General features: G+C 39.0%; 2 protein-coding genes across 6 annotated transcripts in view; one reads left to right on the top strand and one right to left on the bottom strand.

Annotated features, from left to right (window-relative positions):
- Positions 1 to 383: 383 nt before the first annotated feature.
- Positions 384 to 14,231, top strand: teq (Tequila). 5 transcript variants are annotated; one of them, XM_066743657.1, is made up of 28 exons: positions 390 to 770; positions 1,017 to 1,472; positions 1,557 to 1,901; positions 1,990 to 2,161; positions 2,231 to 2,533; positions 2,615 to 3,337; positions 3,428 to 3,634; positions 4,078 to 4,218; positions 4,307 to 5,233; positions 5,481 to 5,572; positions 5,649 to 5,797; positions 5,876 to 5,986; positions 6,060 to 6,404; positions 6,484 to 6,698; positions 6,780 to 6,892; positions 7,293 to 7,437; positions 7,512 to 7,612; positions 7,700 to 7,875; positions 7,974 to 8,260; positions 8,365 to 8,572; positions 8,647 to 8,830; positions 8,894 to 9,106; positions 9,185 to 9,310; positions 9,579 to 9,740; positions 10,050 to 10,199; positions 10,384 to 10,615; positions 10,710 to 10,889; positions 10,981 to 14,231. In XM_066743657.1, exons 1-28 carry the CDS (start codon positions 705 to 707, stop codon positions 11,115 to 11,117), a joined length of 6,666 nt encoding a protein of 2,221 aa, XP_066599754.1. In that variant the 5' UTR covers positions 390 to 704; the 3' UTR covers positions 11,118 to 14,231. The 5 variants fall into 5 exon arrangements, with proteins under 5 accessions (XP_066599756.1, XP_066599753.1, XP_066599754.1 ...); XM_066743656.1 differs by having other exon boundaries at positions 389 to 770; positions 2,615 to 3,634; XM_066743658.1 differs by lacking the exon at positions 4,078 to 4,218 and having other exon boundaries at positions 2,615 to 3,634.
- Positions 14,232 to 14,384: 153 nt separating this feature from the next.
- The window catches only part of LOC136783469 (uncharacterized), a 211,430-nt gene continuing 209,373 nt past the window's right edge, over positions 14,385 to 16,441 (bottom strand). Inside the window, exons 11-13 of the mRNA XM_066743661.1 lie at positions 15,346 to 15,497; positions 15,204 to 15,276; positions 14,385 to 15,068 (exon numbers count right to left, since the gene is read on the bottom strand). Coding sequence (XP_066599758.1) covers positions 15,047 to 15,068; positions 15,204 to 15,276; positions 15,346 to 15,497 — 247 coding nt within the window. The 3' untranslated portion in view covers positions 14,385 to 15,046. The remainder of the gene's footprint in view (positions 15,069 to 15,203; positions 15,277 to 15,345; positions 15,498 to 16,441) is intronic.

The following is a 16,441-nucleotide window of genomic DNA, read 5'->3' on the forward strand; positions in this document are numbered from 1 at the left end:
TAGCATAGCGTCAAACACACGCTCGACATCGTTTATTTAGAAGGAACCGTAAAAATATCGCCTCTTCCTAATAGTGATTTAAGATAACAGGTCCCTTGTCAGTTGAATAAACTGCAGTAGCAATTTATACTCCGAGTAACACACGCGGAAAACGCGCGTCACACTTCTAATACACGATATCGCATGTATCGTCACTCTATAATATTGGTACACAAGAAAACTCTCTTGGATTCTAGTCGCTCTTGCAGCCTTTGTTATACAGAAAGAAACGCGCTTAAAGCTAGAGAAATAATATTTACATTGGTTATAGGTGCGAGAGTGAGGGTAATTTATTTCCCATTTTAAAATCGGTCGTAATAACGCGTAGTGTTAGGACATGAGACAAGTGCGTGTGACGCGTATCACGAGGCATGCCTCGTTATTGACTCGTGGGTCAATTTGCGAGTCAGTTTAATAATTGGCGTGCACCATCTGCGTCGAGAGGAATCCTCCTCGAGCATGAGAGATGCCACGACGAGCATCAGCAGCGACCTTTCACCTCCAAGATAACCCTTCGGCTTCTCGGTATACGCTCGTGCGTCTTTCCCCAAGATTCCTCATAGTCTTCATCGCTGTTGGGGGAGCGACGCGGGCGTGAAACCCGCCAATCTCGAGGCACTTGTGGGTCAGTAGTGCCATGCCAGCTGCTTCAAAGAGCTTCGGAGATGACGCCTCCACGAATTTTTTTCTTCACCCTCTGCTGCGCCCACCTCGTTGGACTCTCACTGGCGGTACGTCAAACTTAGCATCGTCAACTTCCTTCGCGGCTATCGTACTCCACCCCCCCCCCCCCTCCCTCCAACCCTGACTCTTCCCTCAAATACATCCTCAAAGTTCCAATATAAACGTAACAGCCGAACGGTGATTGGTGAACGACGGTGTTATCGCTCGCTCCTTCCGCGGACCTTACTTTCTCAATCGTTTCGATAATTCTCGACTCTAATCTTCTTCGCGTTGACACGCGTGTTTTCTTGTAGATCTATGATCCACGCGCGACAACTACAAAGCCTCCTGTGAGACGCGAGCCAATTCTGCCGTGGTATCTGGCTGGGAACCAATCGCATCCTCCGGATGATCCGTCTAGATCCGCGAAATGGTCCGATCCGGATTATCCGAGACAACCGCGAATAATCAGTTCAGCGTCGAATGGTTGGACTCCTTGGGCCAAGTCTCCCGATGGACAAATCGAGCAAAGAACCGAGACCGACGATGCCCGAAATTTCGACCAGAGCTTTGAACAGATCGAAGGTCTCAGACCCCCTGATCCGGACCCTCCTTCCAGTTACCGTGGGAATACCCATTTTTATGGGGATTATGCCAATATGGCTTACCTTGATTTCGAGAACAAGCTTCCTTCAAAGGATCGGGGCAAATTGCACGTTGAGGTACAGATGGAGGATAATTTGTACGAGGGAATTGGCAGTGATAGCAAGGTATCTCATGTTAATTTTCCTGCAGGTATACTCTCTCTTCCTCCTTTCTTATACCGTATACTTATACCACTTTGTATCTTTCAGAAACCACGTAAAGAAAAAATTTTATTGTCCGAAAAACCTAAACTAGCCAAATACGATATTCGGAAAGGTGTCCAATGTCCTGATCCGCATATCACCGGTCAGTTCGTATACCCGCCCGATTGTAAATTCTTCGTAAACTGTTGGCAAGGAAGAGCTTTCGTTCAGCCCTGTGCACCAGGAACTCTTTTCAATCCCGAAACTATGGAATGCGACTTTCCTCACAAAGTTCGATGTTACGGAGGAGAACTGGTCGAATTTCAAACGGCCGCTTATACCGACACCGCTGAACGCAAAGAGCCCTTGATAGATGGGGGTCAATTGCATCATAAAGGAGAAAATTTACAAGTAATAACGTATTGTGTTTCCTTGTTTCCTAAGGAATATTTTTGTGTACCTCGTTAAACCATAACTCGTACGATCATCACCGTTGCAGGAACCACGTTGTCCTCCACACATAACTGGCATGATGCCGCATCCAACGGATTGTGCCAAGTTTTTGCAATGTTCCAATGGTGGTACTATTGTGATGAATTGCGGTCCTGGTACTGTCTTTAATCCTGCTATCAGCGTGTGCGATTGGCCTCGCAATGTTAGAGGCTGCGAAGGTAAATATGAAATAACAAACAAGCTCGTGTGTGTGTATATTATTTCTCAATAAACCCAACTGATCTCAGAAGTGGATACTGCAGCATCGAAGAACGACGATTTCGTTGATTCACTGGTACCTCCAAATCCACACCCCCACGAATCGAAACACCAGTATGGACCAAAAGCTGATTACAAGGACTTAACAGCTGCCAGAAAACCCAAGTGCCCTGCAGGTTATACTGGTCTCTTGCCTCATCCTGATACTTGTAAAAAGTTTCTTCAATGTACCAACGGAGGTACTTTTGTAATGGACTGTGGGCCTGGAACCGCTTTCAATCCTGAAACTACGGTTTGCGATTGGCCGTACAACGTTCCTGGCTGCAGCGAGGGTAATGATAATTATCAAATTTCTCTCTAATTACTTTCCATTAGCGACTAAGTAAACACGAAGGAAATTCCGTTTCACGTAGAGAAACCTCGAGGTACTAGCAACAGTGGTTCTTGGAAATATACGACAACTACAGCCAAGCCTGTACCACCCCGTGTACCAACTTGGGGACCATTCTCTGGATCGATTCACGATGGACGAGAAAAGCCCGATCAATACGGATACAATCCTAATCAAGATTCTTCAAATGAAAATAGACGAAACTATAATCCAAATCAACAGCTTCCAGATGAAAATACACAGAATTATCATCCTGATCAACAATATAGTAGTACGCAGAATCGTGGTATTCAAAATAACAGCCACAGAGGAATTAATGGCAATCATTGGAATAATCAGCAACCTGATTGGAATGGTCAAAATAATGACCAATGGCTAAAGCCTGATTCAGAGCCAAATTTTGTTCCACCATCGAATATTAATAATAATAATAATCATCATCATCATCAGCATAATCATGACTGGTCTTCGTCGGATCCAAATTATTCTCCAAATGGTGGCGAACATTTGCATCCTCATTATCATCATCACCATCAGCATCATCATAATCACCACCATTTTCCTGGTTTTAACGGAGGGGCAGTAAATGACGAGTTTCCGCATAATCATGATCATCATCGTGTCGATGATGAGTCACAACATTGGGACCAGTCTAATTTTTCGAATCCTTCTGATTCCGAACCATCCGGAACGCAAGATGTACCACGTTTATTCGAATCATCTCAGGGACTAAATCAATCGAATCGTAAGCGGGAAGAACATGGCAGATCTCTGCCAGATTTTCTTTACCCATTTTTTAACAAGACTCCATCATCGGATGGAAACATTTATGTAGATAGTAGCTATAAGCTACCGGAAGAATTGCAAGGATCGAGTCAGGTTCAAGGGTCGAATGCTGATAATAAATCTGAAAATCGAACGTTCTGGAGTCAAGCGGAAATGCCAGGAAATCAATCAGGAGTCTTTAAGCCTAGCACTTGGAGGGGGATAGAGGAAGGAAACCAGAATCCTAATCAATCTCAAGGACTACCATGGAACCAAGGTAAATATCTGACAGTATTCGTGTGTTTGCGAATGAAAGTAAGCCATAAAACTCTTTTCTTCGAGTAGGTGCGTATAATATTGACCATGAAATCCTAATGCAGATCACTAAATTGCCTGAACAAATTACCTGCACAATTTCCAAACTTATTTTCGATCTTCTACCATCAAATTCTTCTCATTGCATGGTAAACTGCAGCATGTACCTGGCAGCAGTTATTTTAAGCTTTTCGTCAAGAACTAATATTGATCTTAACAAAAGAATGCATGAAACTTTAGATCTGAACAAATGTGAAAGGTTTAACGTTGATACTAATTGGGGACAATCCTGTGTCTTCGCAAATGGTATGTAATGTTCAAAAGATAACCGCACAAAAAATTATATATAGAACTATAGCGGTTTGCAACACTTCACGTAGAAAACTCAACGAAATTACTCGATAGGTAAAAGCATAGCGGAAAAGAAATTCCATGAATTGGACCCTGAAACTAATATTTATCATCAGCCTAATGATAAAGCTTACAACTCAAAGTTGGGTGGTCAGGCAAATATTCTGCAAAACTCTAGAGGACAGGTAGGAACAGGTATGGTAATTTAGAAGTGTCAGATGGGATTAAAGTTGATTTGTTCGAACATCCTTGCTTAGATGTAGAAAGTAATTTTGTTTTCCAGGATCCAAAAGCACTTCATCGAATGAAATGAAGCCTATGTATCCCAATGGTATATACGTCAATTCAAATGGAACTAGAGGACACTTTATTACAAAGGAGCTGGAGGTTAATCAAGGTCACTCGCAGACACGAACATCTGGGAACAATAATAGAGACAACTCGAGTAGCATTGTGAACGATACTTATGAAAGCGTTTACGATCGCTTCCGTCCACCCTATTACAGTCCACCTGTAAATCGTCAGTCCAATTTTCCAAGGTCTGGTAGCTCAACAAGTGTCAATAGAATCTTGTTCAATCCTGAGGCTTCTGGATTGAGTACTAGCTTTACAACAGAAAAAACTAATTCGGCAGAGATTCCTTCGTACAGAATTGTTTTTCCCGATGAAATCGAGGAGACGCATATACAAAGGATACCTCCAAAAAATACAGAGTCTTCTGCTCCCATAAATTACCCTGTCTTCCCTGCAACTACTCTGCCGAGTACCACAGAAAGAGCCACTACACAGAAAGGACCTGATAAGCATATTATTCTTGCTACTAAACCGAGACAAGAATCTCATGTACAGAGAATACCACCGAGAAAAGCCAATCCAGTCACGAGTACCAGTACAACTACCACTACTACTGATCCAAATATTCCGAGCGTATCTATCGAATACGAAGAATCGGAGGATCTTGATCAAGATGAAAGTTTTAATAGATTAGCAAAGAAGAATTTGACTTTCGATGTTCCTGAAGTTCCCGTTGAGCCAAAACTCGATGAGTACGATGTGGACGTTCTGGACGAAAAAGAAGTTTGGAAGCCGGTATTGGTTTTCGAGAATAAAACGAAGCCCAAGGAAGAGGAATCATCCGTAATTATGAAGATTAATAAGAAGAAGACGGATATCGAGCTATTCAATATCGAAGCTGCGCCTTCTCTTCAAGGTACCTAAGTTAAGTTTATTATATCCTTAGCAAATGCTTCTTTCAAGGCAGTATCCGTAAAAATATACAATACAGCATAGGTAAGTTTTTATTTTAATCTTTCTGAATGCTCCTTTCTTCATAACTATACAGTTGCATGAGTTTGTTTAATTTGCTGCCAAACATCAATTCCATTTTTAAACGCCTTTAATATCACTAGCTAGCGTATTTATCCAATTCAACAATTTATTGAAAAATAATCTTACAGATGAACCGCCGTTTCCGGTTTACTACATACCACCAGTTCAGCCCTTGACCACCGACAAGCCGTCGCGTCGATTGACGCCAATTTCTGGCCAGGTAAATGAGACTGGGAGATTTGATAAGAAAAAGCGAATATAAGTCTGAATCGTATCTTAATATTTATTGTAAACAGTTTATACGTTTGAGGGGTGGCACAGGGCCTAGGGATGGTTACGTGGAGGTTCAAGGATCTAGGCCAGGTTGGGGTATTGTTTGTGATTCTAAGAACCGATGGACCCTTAAGGAGGCTCACGTAGTTTGCAGACAGCTTGGGTATCCCAGGTAAAGCATTATATTCTTCATAAACAATTTAAAACGCGATATATTGAATATATAGAGAAATTTTTTTTTATTCTACAGAGGCGCCGAGATGGCTTGGCAAGGGAGAACCAATAAAACCGATATACCAATTTGGATAGCTGCAAACTCTGTAGATTGTTTAGGAAACGAGACCAGATTTCAAGCCTGCAGGTTAGTAGTGTGACTGAAAAAAACAAAAGTGAAACGTTAATGGAATGACGGATTTTTCCGGGGCGATTTACAGATTTAAGCACGAGCAGGAATGTCGAGTTGAAAGGGATGCGATTGGAGTACGTTGTCTGGCAAATCGAGTGGCTCACTGTCAGAAGGACGAAATAGCTCACGAGGGTCAGTGCTATCATCTGGCCGGACCCGATACTGGCCTGAACCACGCGGAAGCACTCGAATACTGTGCCAACAGGGGCTCTCAGCTGATCGACATTCTTAGCCAACCGGAAAACAATTTCGTATCTGAGTGGTTGCTGCAGGTGTATCCGGAAGTTACTTCCATCATGACTTCCGGCGTTGGATTTACCACTTTCAACAGGACCCTGTGGCTGTGGGAAGATGCGAGTCGTGCTAAATTCAGGTGAGTCTTCTGGCAGACGAATTTACAATTTAGTTTTATTTTATTAAATTATGTCTGAGATATGCTTTGTCTCCTATAGATTTGCCAAATGGTGGCCTGGATGGATGGCCGATAAGAAAGAGATGCCTTGGGTTGGATCTCGACCAGTTTGCGTGGTGATAAAACGAAACTTCCCATGTCACGATAGGCCAGACTCTATTTGTCTTGCTGATTATTATTTCTGGGACGTTGAAGATTGTGCTACATCCACCAAAGGTCATTCTTACATATGCAAAAAACCGTACGAAGATATAGGTTTGTATGATTAATTTACTACTCGTTGCCGGTATATTGCAAAAAGAAAATTGTTTAAATTATCGATATATCCTTAATAAGGATGCATTTATGGGAAGGGAAATCAATATGTTGGTAAAGCCAATGTGACTATGTCTGGAAAGGAGTGTTTATCTTGGGGGAACGATGTTGTAGCGCATCCTTTAACTGTTCAAGTAAGTTTGTTGTAAACAGTATATCTATTTGTTTATTATGGTGATCGTTAAAACTGTTTTTTTTTTTCATTTTCACCGAGGCCATCTCCAAATCTACGATTTAAACATTTTGAAGAAGACAATTACGGAATGTTCTAAATTTATTTCCACAGTCCGTCAAAACTTCGTGTTATTTAAACAGAAAAAACTAAGCGTGGCTCGGGTGATATTTAACCTTTTTTTTCTCAGCGCCCAAAAATTTCACGGATATTTATTTTTCTTTATTTCGAGTAGATTTGGAGATGGTCTCGGTAAAAATGAAAACAGACCAGTTTTAACGACCACCCTAATATATATATATATATATATACATGTATATTTAATTATTATCTTTATAATAAATGCACTTTATATTTGCAAGGTTCCAAATCGGGATGTCAGAGATTCTTTAAAAAGTCACAATTATTGCAGAAATCCCAATCCAATTAAAGAATCCAGGCCATGGTGTTTTATAGGGGAATATGGACGAAGGGAATACTGTGATATTCCAGCTTGTGGAAAAATTGGTACTATTCTAAAGATCCATGAGGGTACGCTTAATTGGACTTCACGATCTATTAAATTTCTTGCTCCTTTCCAGAACAAAAAAGGACCCAGACAACTGGACAATGCAAACCAAAGCATTTTGAGTGTTCACCTGGCGAATGCATACCAGCACCTTGGGTCTGCGATGGAGAAGAGGTGAAATTCGCCAAATAGATCACAGTGAATTGAAAATAGCGTGGAATTAATTCCTCTTTGATAAATGTATATATACTATATATTCAGGATTGCACAAACGGAGCTGATGAGAAGACATGTAGGGACTATCTGAACCTTTTCAAGAAGTCTGCTAAGCAAAGGTTAACGGGTTACGATGTGGAAAAGTGGCTGAATACGCCTTTGAAAACCTGTGCTCTCAGATGCAAAGAGGCTGATTTCACCTGCCGCTCATTTGCCCACAAGTAATGCAATTTTTTTCCTTTTTCTCTGGAATGGACCTATATTATGACTTAAGAGAGCTCCTGAAAGTAGTGTTAATTACGAAATGCTTCCCTGACAGAGCGGAGGGTAACGTGTGTTTGCTGAGCGACAGCAATGTGGGAATGACGGGAGCTTTGGAATTCAGCAAAGATTTCAATTACTACGAGATGAAAGACCGAAGCATCAACTGTGATGGAATGTTCGTTTGTGGTAACCGGAAGTGTATCAATCAGACTCAGGTGTGCGATGGAAAGAATGATTGTCACGACCGTACTGACGAGAGCCTCTGCACAGTGGAGAACCTTGATTATGATATCCGGTTAGCTGGGGCTGAGTCTACTAGCGAAGGGAGAGTGGAGGTGAAAAGTAATTAATCCAACGAAAATATAATAATTAATCAGAAGAAATTAAGAATCATCAGAAATAGAGTGCTCGACGAGAAACGATGAGTGAAAGTCGATTGTTTACAGTTTTGGGTGTTTGGGGTCAAGTATGCGACGATAACTTTGGAATAATAAATGCGGACGTCATTTGCAAGGAGCTGGGCTACGTCCTGGGAGCTTTGGAAGTTCGGCCAGGTGGATATTACGGGAACATGGATCCACCGACAAGATTCATGGTGGATCAGTTAAAGTGTCGAGGGAACGAAACGTCCTTACGCGAGTGCGACTTCGAAGGGTGAGAATTTGAGTTTTTAATTATTCTTCGACATGACGAAAACGATAGTTTTTGTCTCTCTTTTTTGTGTTCAGATGGGGTGTCCACAATTGTCAACCGGAAGAGGCCGTGGGTGTCGTATGCAAAACTGCGGTTGACAGCTGTCAAGAAGGTCACTGGAAGTGCGACAACAGTCCAGTTTGCATACCGACACCGTTTATTTGTGACGAGGTCGTGGATTGCGACGATCATTCGGACGAGAGTCCGGAACATTGCGAGGTAAGCTATAAGCAGTCCTATAACGATCGAACGAAACGGGTGTCAACATATTTTATCCATCAGGCACCGTTCGAAATTCGTTTGGCCAATGGTAGCAATCCTATGGAAGGCAGGGTCGAAGTTCGTCACCATGGTATATGGGGGACGGTTTGCGATGACGATTTTACCAATGCCACAGCCAAGGTGATTTGTCGATCACTGGGATATGGTGGAATAGCTATTGCTAAGAAGAATGGCTATTTTGGACCAGGGCATGGACCCATCTGGCTCGACGAGGTGTATATTTATATATTTTTCGATAACGATATTGTTTGTGCTTCAAAAACTAAATCAACATTCTATTCGTCTATATAGGTTTTCTGTCACGGAAACGAATCACAGTTGTATCGATGCGAACATAATCATTGGGGTCAGCACAACTGTGACCACGAGGAGGACGCAGGTGTAATTTGTTCTCCAGGGGACGTTAACGATCCGCAGGTAAATTTATTTGCAAGTTATCGAAAAAGCTAAATTATTTCGTGCTCAGTGTTTTAATTGAGAGTATTCGAATATTTAACTTATAGAAAAGAGGTTAGATCTGGATAAGTATTGATACGTGGATAGATCGATCGAATATGTAAATATAAAATAACTATACGAGATATGATAGATTAGTTACAACGTAAAATAAACGTAATTCTTCTTGTTATACGTCAGCAAATGTCTTGTTCTTTTCTACACCCTGATTTTCCTCTTGATTGAACAGCCATCTTGGAACACAGAGCCGGAAGTGGCGGAAGTGAGCATCGATGATCTACTTCCGGCCCATTGCGGCAAGAGAGCAGAAGATTTCGACATGAACGAAGATATGATATTCGAGAAAGTAGTTCGCGGTTCTGTTGCACCTAAGGGATCTTATCCGTGGCAGGTAAAACACAAAGAGTCATATAAAAGTCACGTACAAAGAGTCTTAGAAACACGTACGTACAATCTCGCATCATAATTTCAGCTTCGCTTGTATTTCACGAGGCTTGTTTTCCCTCAAACTCCTCTTTACACTCGATCCTTCCTGCAGCATATGTTAACGTTGCACATTCTGAAAGTTCTCTTGATGTTCAGAATTAAATGCTAAAATATTTCGAATACTCAGAAAATGCAGAAATACAGGCATTAACAGTGTTGCGTTTGAGTAATTACTGATGAAACAAATTTATAATATAGAACAAAATATTGTTAGGCAAGTATACGTGTTCGGGGCCATAGCCGATCGAGTCACTGGTGTGGGGCAGTTGTAATTTCACCATTGCACGTATTAACAGCCGCGCATTGCTTGGAGGGTTACAACAAGGGTACATACTTCGTCCGAGCTGGTGATTATAATACTGACGTAAGTTTACTGCATTAACTTCTGCGGTATATTACGTTGCTTTACTTCTACTCCAAGTTGATGGAATTTAAATTTAAAAATTTACAAGATGAAATTAAAACTGAATCTTGTTTATATCAGTGATTGTTAATCTAGTTATGCAAAAATCTGTCGTGAAATATACGAGGTTTATAATGCTACGCAGATAGAGGAGGGGACAGAAGTTGAAGCCAATATTGAGGATTATTACATCCACGAGGATTTTCGCAAAGGGCACAGGATGAATAACGATATTGCCTTGGTATTACTGAAGGGTAGGGGTATTCCATTGGGCAAAGACGTCATGCCAATCTGCTTACCAGTGGAGAACACGGAATATTCCGCTGGATTGAATTGTACCATTAGTGGATTTGGTAGTATAGAGACCGGTAAAACCAGTAAGTAGCTTTCGTCCTCTTCTGTTCCTGCATTTTAACCACTTTCGTGAAATGAGAGAATATGTCGAATTTAATCGGATTATCTTTTTTTTAGCGCAATCGCGAAATTTGCGATATGGCTGGATACCTTTATTGGATCAATCAGTGTGTCGTGCTGGATATATATATGGACAAGGAGCTATTAGCGACGGTATGGTATGCGCTGGGCATCTTGATGAGGGTGTAGACACCTGTGACGGAGACTCTGGAGGGCCACTGGCGTGTCATCATAACGGTAATACGTGTGAAATTTTGTATTTATTACTGAAAAAAAAAAAATAATAAATAAAACAAGAATTTTCAATGAAACGCTTAATGGGTTTTAGGAGCCTTTACGCTATACGGTATCACCAGCTGGGGTCAACACTGTGGAAAAGCAAATAAACCTGGTGTATACGTGAGAGTCGCTCATTATCGTCGATGGATCGATGAAAAAATTCGGGACTCTATGGCAGGAAGATAGATTTCATCATTAGCTAGGAAATATTAAGAAATATGTTCTTACACATATGCATAAGTATGAAATGTATGCCAATTGATATGTAATCGTTAAATTAATGCAGTGAGCAATGATAATCTTTTGGTTGACTAAAGTCATACTATTACTGAAATAAATGTTCAATTCATGTACGACGCTGTTCTTTATTTGAAATTAATATTGGTGTAATGAGGATACAATGCCAAGAAGTAGAGTCATTGTTTTCTGTTAATTTGCAGTTTATTTCGTAAGACATTATCGTTTCTACAATAATTGTAATTTTTTCGTCGCTGTTACATGATCGAGCCTATATATATTTACAGTAGTCCGAACGTATCTGATCCAGTTTAATCAAGAATAAAAATGTATAGTCGTGTCACAGTTATGTACAAAATAGAACGATAATCAAATCGAAAAAAAAAGCCTTGGAGATCACTATAGAATTGTATAATATCATCTTATCGTTGTTCATGCCTGGGCTCAGGTTGCTCGATCGTGTCCTTCGGTATAAAAAGCTCTTGTAAAATTCTCTTCAGACTTTAAAGATCAGAGTGGAAAACAGCAAAGCCTACAAAGACACTTGCTCGATCTCACAACCAGCTACATGACTTTCAGTTCGTCTTTTTAATCGGTGAAATATTGTAGTTCTTATTGCAGGGATTAATCTTACAGTATTATACAGTTTGTAGTACAGACGTGGGGTTTATTATTAATGGAGGGTTTTAGATTTATGATGATTCGATACGTTACGTAGATTCAATTCGTTTGGTACACCATATAAATATGTCGTGTGCGTATTTTTGGGAGAAACGTGATGTTATTTTCTTTATTATCGGAGAGTTTCGAAAGAGCGAAAAATAAAGATTAAAGAAAACGTGCTTAGGCTGCTAGCCTACAAGCAAATTGACATACTGCCTACGTAATAATCTTATCGTGCAATTAGACATCTTACATCGCTTAAACGGAATGTTTATGAAAAATGTAACTTAAGTTTAATTCTAGCTCGAATATACTTAATTTAAGCATAATAATTAAGAATAACGAGACCCAAGTAGCTCTGATAATGAATACATTAATTGGGAATAATTGATTCTTTTTCAATTAAAAAGAACGAGGTGCATTAAATTATACTCTAGTTTACTGTCGATGGGTATGAATTTTGGAAAAAAAGAAAGTATTGTTTAAAAAAAAAAATACTTGTACACGAAGAGTCAACTGATTTAGATGCAGCAAATGATATTGCCAGCCCTACGATCATACCCGGTATGTCAGGCAATTATCAGGTACTTGGGCCTAATTGTATTAATCTAATGACTAGACAATAAGCCAGAGCGTTTAATTTTCGAATGTTTTCATTATGAATGATAATAAATGTAATGTTAGACGACCGATACGTGATTTTTCTCATAGATTTGGTCGTTCCAAAGTTCACCGTGAATTCCTCTCTTCTCTCTTCTATTACTCTTAACTAGTGTTCACGATCGATTACGGCTTATTCCTTGCTTAGCGTAACATATAGATACGCTTAATATATAATATATACACTCGGCTTTTAGTTTTATATACAAATTGGGAAAATCTCGAGTGGAGACTTTTTTAGGGAGCACAACTCATACAGCAAGACCTTTAAAGAAAATAAGTTTCTGACATTAATCATAGAAGCTCAATCAGTCTAAATAGTATGTTTGCTGCTCGATTAAAAACATATGCATAGCTATTCGTGTTAATCAATAATTTAACGAAAATTAATGATTCGTATGAAAACGTAGTCTCGACGCTGCATTTATGCAAATATATGAATGGTTGTAAAACAATAATCATGATATTAAGACTCGCAAAGCATAAAGTAACATATTACATTGCAAATACGCGATACGTTAGAAATATTTATATATATAATGACGACAACAATGATACCTGCGGTGAATGTGACAAGTGTACCGGGACACTCTGCCAAATATAAATATTTATATTTTTAATATATACATATATATATATAAATATAATAATAATGATGATTTTTAATTTTAATTTATATTTATATTGATAAGCTTCGCATTTAAAAGTAGTGGAATATGTCTTCATACGGCAGTCGCGTTCCTCAATCGAAATAAAAATGACATGTCGCGATTGGTTTATTTGTTGAATCGTGAATATTCCATGACTCGCCCGAGGAATTATAGTCCCTTTTGCTTTATTATTCCATTATCCCAATTTGTCGTGTAGTTTTCTTTCTTCTCTCTACATCCAGGAGAAACAAACTCTTGGTCCCAGTATTATTCAAAATTCCTTTCCTTCTCGAGTTCATCGACTGATCGTAAAAGTATTTCAAAAATTTGTAGATGCACAGTACAAAGAACTTATCGTGTAGAAAAATTTCCTAATATTTAGCGCACACAGCAATGCAAACTGAATGATTCCTAAGAGTGAAACGGTGACGCACGTTCATTTACATGCGATACTAGTGTCCTGATATAAATTAATACCTAACAGTATTAATTTCGATACATTTAAAACTAATAACGCTTTACGTGGCAATACTGGGTCTGACCACATAAATGTAGGATTGCCAAGATTTTTATTACAATAAATTAGAGGCTAATGTTAATATTATTAACGCTTCGCGTTATTACAACATAATAATAATGTGAAAATTAACATTACGTATTCTATTTACGATTATTCTTCATTCGTACTAGAGTATAAGAAATAAATGATCATTTAGTGCCTATGGTAGGCGTAGTAACAAGTTAAGCTTAGCTAATCACGCGTAGCAATACTGTTGGGTCGTAACTTTTTTTGCCCTGCTTCTCTATGGAGGGCATTCTATGGGTACAAAGGCACGGCACCCTACAATTATATTACCTTTTTTTTTATATTACCCATTTAATTTACACTCTATCTATAGCACTATTATTCATAAATCATCTTAATACTGAGATGAACGTTTTACTTTCACAGAGTTTGAACGGAGATCTCCTTGGATCGAATACATTTCTTCTAATGAATCTACGCAAATTGAAACGTACAATTATAATAACATGGTACCTTCACTACCATTCAGAAACATACGAAAAAAAAAAAAAAAAAAAAACAAAACTACTCCATTAATCGGAGAACGGAAATTTTTCTAGAAATTAACACGAATATTCTGAATACGATACCGACGTGCGTCACCGAAACAATGTAGCTTCTCTTTAATTTAAAATCAATCGAACGATTAGAATTCTGCATCTTTCCGGACGAGTCTTGTTTCAAAGACAGCAGTCTCGAGCGCATTTAAGTACGTGTGTGACGAGTTTTGGCTTAAAAGGTATCGATACCTCTCTATTTCGAGCATAGGCTACAGGAACGAATCTAAACTCACACCTAGGAGCTCTCATAGCGCATATCAAAAGGAATATGTACAAAAGTTCAAACTTGCTGAATCATCTTTACATCGTCACTCAAGCTTTTCGATATCTCTCTATCAGGGCTAATTGTTTTTTCTCGGAGAAAAGCTGAACGATTAAAGATTAATTGAGCAAGTTTCCCTCTTTCTTAGGAACCATACTTATCTCTACTCGGTACTGTCCTGTGTATTTCGAAGGTGATTATTTTAAATAAAATATCTAAAGATTTCTTTACGGAAAATCATGCGTCGAGCACTAATGAGTTGAGCCATACAATTATTTTACTAATCTTTTTAGTAAAATCCGAAAATTAAATACTTGCGCGCGTTCGTATAACAACGCTGAGCTGCTGTGTCGAGTTCAATCCGGTGTAATATTTTCTTTTGAAATTCAGCAGCGTTATCTCATTGACGGGACAGCTTATGGGTTACGATTACGAATATATTAATATTTATAATTATGTGTACTAGATTTGTCTTATCAGTATCGTTCCCATTCGGCGTGTAGCATCATAGCTCGTTTTCACTGGGCACTCATTTCTGACCTAATAACAAACAAAGGAAACAGAGAGCTATTAACTTTTTGATTCTCGATAATTTTATTCCAATTAAATGATTTTTACTACAGAAATAAACACGATATTATCGGGGAAGAAGGACACTAATAGCGAGCTACTCACTTCAAAGCTTTGTAACGCTCCTTTTCGGGATTGTTGTCTGGTGGTTCACACTCGAAAGATGCCAGAGCCAAAGCTGTCGAATAAATAAAAAATTACACGTACGGTTCTATGATGAAAATTGTTGGCAAAATATTTCACATACCATTTTCCGTTAATACTGGACTGGCTTGAAGGAATGCAATGACCCTTGGATTTTTTTCGAAAGGACAAGCCACTTGTTTCCATGCGATAAATTCTGTCACTTGTTTCGCTAATTGCCAGAATTTCTCAAAGTTGATATGCCCGTTTGGTAATCTGTCGAATAAAACACATTAAATTAGATCACACTGGCTTTTACTGCTTCTATATCACTGATTAGAAAGGATCAGAGTATGTGTATACGCAGTTTCGAAGGAAGATTGCACTGGTCAAAAAAGTGTATTTAATTTTCCCAAGTTTCAGCAGTTCAGTTGAATTTCTAGTATTACCTATGCAAACACATACACCATGCATATAGTACAAACTTTGGTATAACGTACAAAAGCAGGTAGCGTACTATGGTGCAGGTGCAGCAGTTTCGTATCTACATTATGGATATTAATCTTTTGGGGCCATTTGGTTACATTTCGCGCAATATAAATACTGAAAATAAATATACGGCTTTTCCGTTCTTCGCAAAATAAACGTTATTTTTATATAGTGCTTATCCATATCCGATATTTCAAAACTTTTTTCATTTTTGTTGACTTTACCGGTCCAATTCTTTTTTATCGAATTATTAGTTAGTAACTGTTGGTATACACGTTTCAAAATGGGACCATAATTTGTTCAATGATCGATCAATATCTGCCTAGGCGACAAGAAACTGTCCTCCCGTCTGTGTAGACATATATATATATATACACACACATATATATATATATATATATATATATATATCTGTAATTTCTCTTCTTTCTCGAGGACAACTTTGCTTCGCGCAACTTTTGCCATTATAAGTTTAATAAGTTTACACACGTACGATCGAGGGAAAAAACACGACTCGCGTAATAAACGTGCTCCTATCTCTCTCCCTCTCACGCATACACCGCGCACATACACATCTCACCCTCCTCCACTTTCCTCTTCCCTCTACGAAAGAAAAGCATCCTGCCAATTGCCACCAGAATGCCCTGTCAATGGAGCTATCGTTCAAGAGAAAAACTTGTCGATTAAAAAGGGGAATTTTTTCTCGAGCGATCTTTTCTTCGATCCATTTT

Source organism: Prorops nasuta, unplaced genomic scaffold (genome assembly GCF_024137725.1).
Source record: "Prorops nasuta isolate Cenicafe-Biocafe unplaced genomic scaffold, Cenicafe_Pnas_1.2 PNAS00033, whole genome shotgun sequence".
In the NCBI taxonomy this organism is placed as follows: domain Eukaryota; kingdom Metazoa; phylum Arthropoda; class Insecta; order Hymenoptera; family Bethylidae; genus Prorops; species Prorops nasuta.

Coding starts and splice junctions, on each gene's coding strand:
- teq (XM_066743656.1), top strand. CDS start 705: ATGACGCCTCCACGAATTTTTTTCTTCACCCTCTGCTGCGCCCACCTC. Junction 5,234..5,480: donor AGCTGCGCCTTCTCTTCAAG/GTACCTAAGTTA, acceptor ATAATCTTACAG/ATGAACCGCCGTTTCCGGTT. Junction 5,987..6,059: donor ACCAGATTTCAAGCCTGCAG/GTTAGTAGTGTG, acceptor GGCGATTTACAG/ATTTAAGCACGAGCAGGAAT.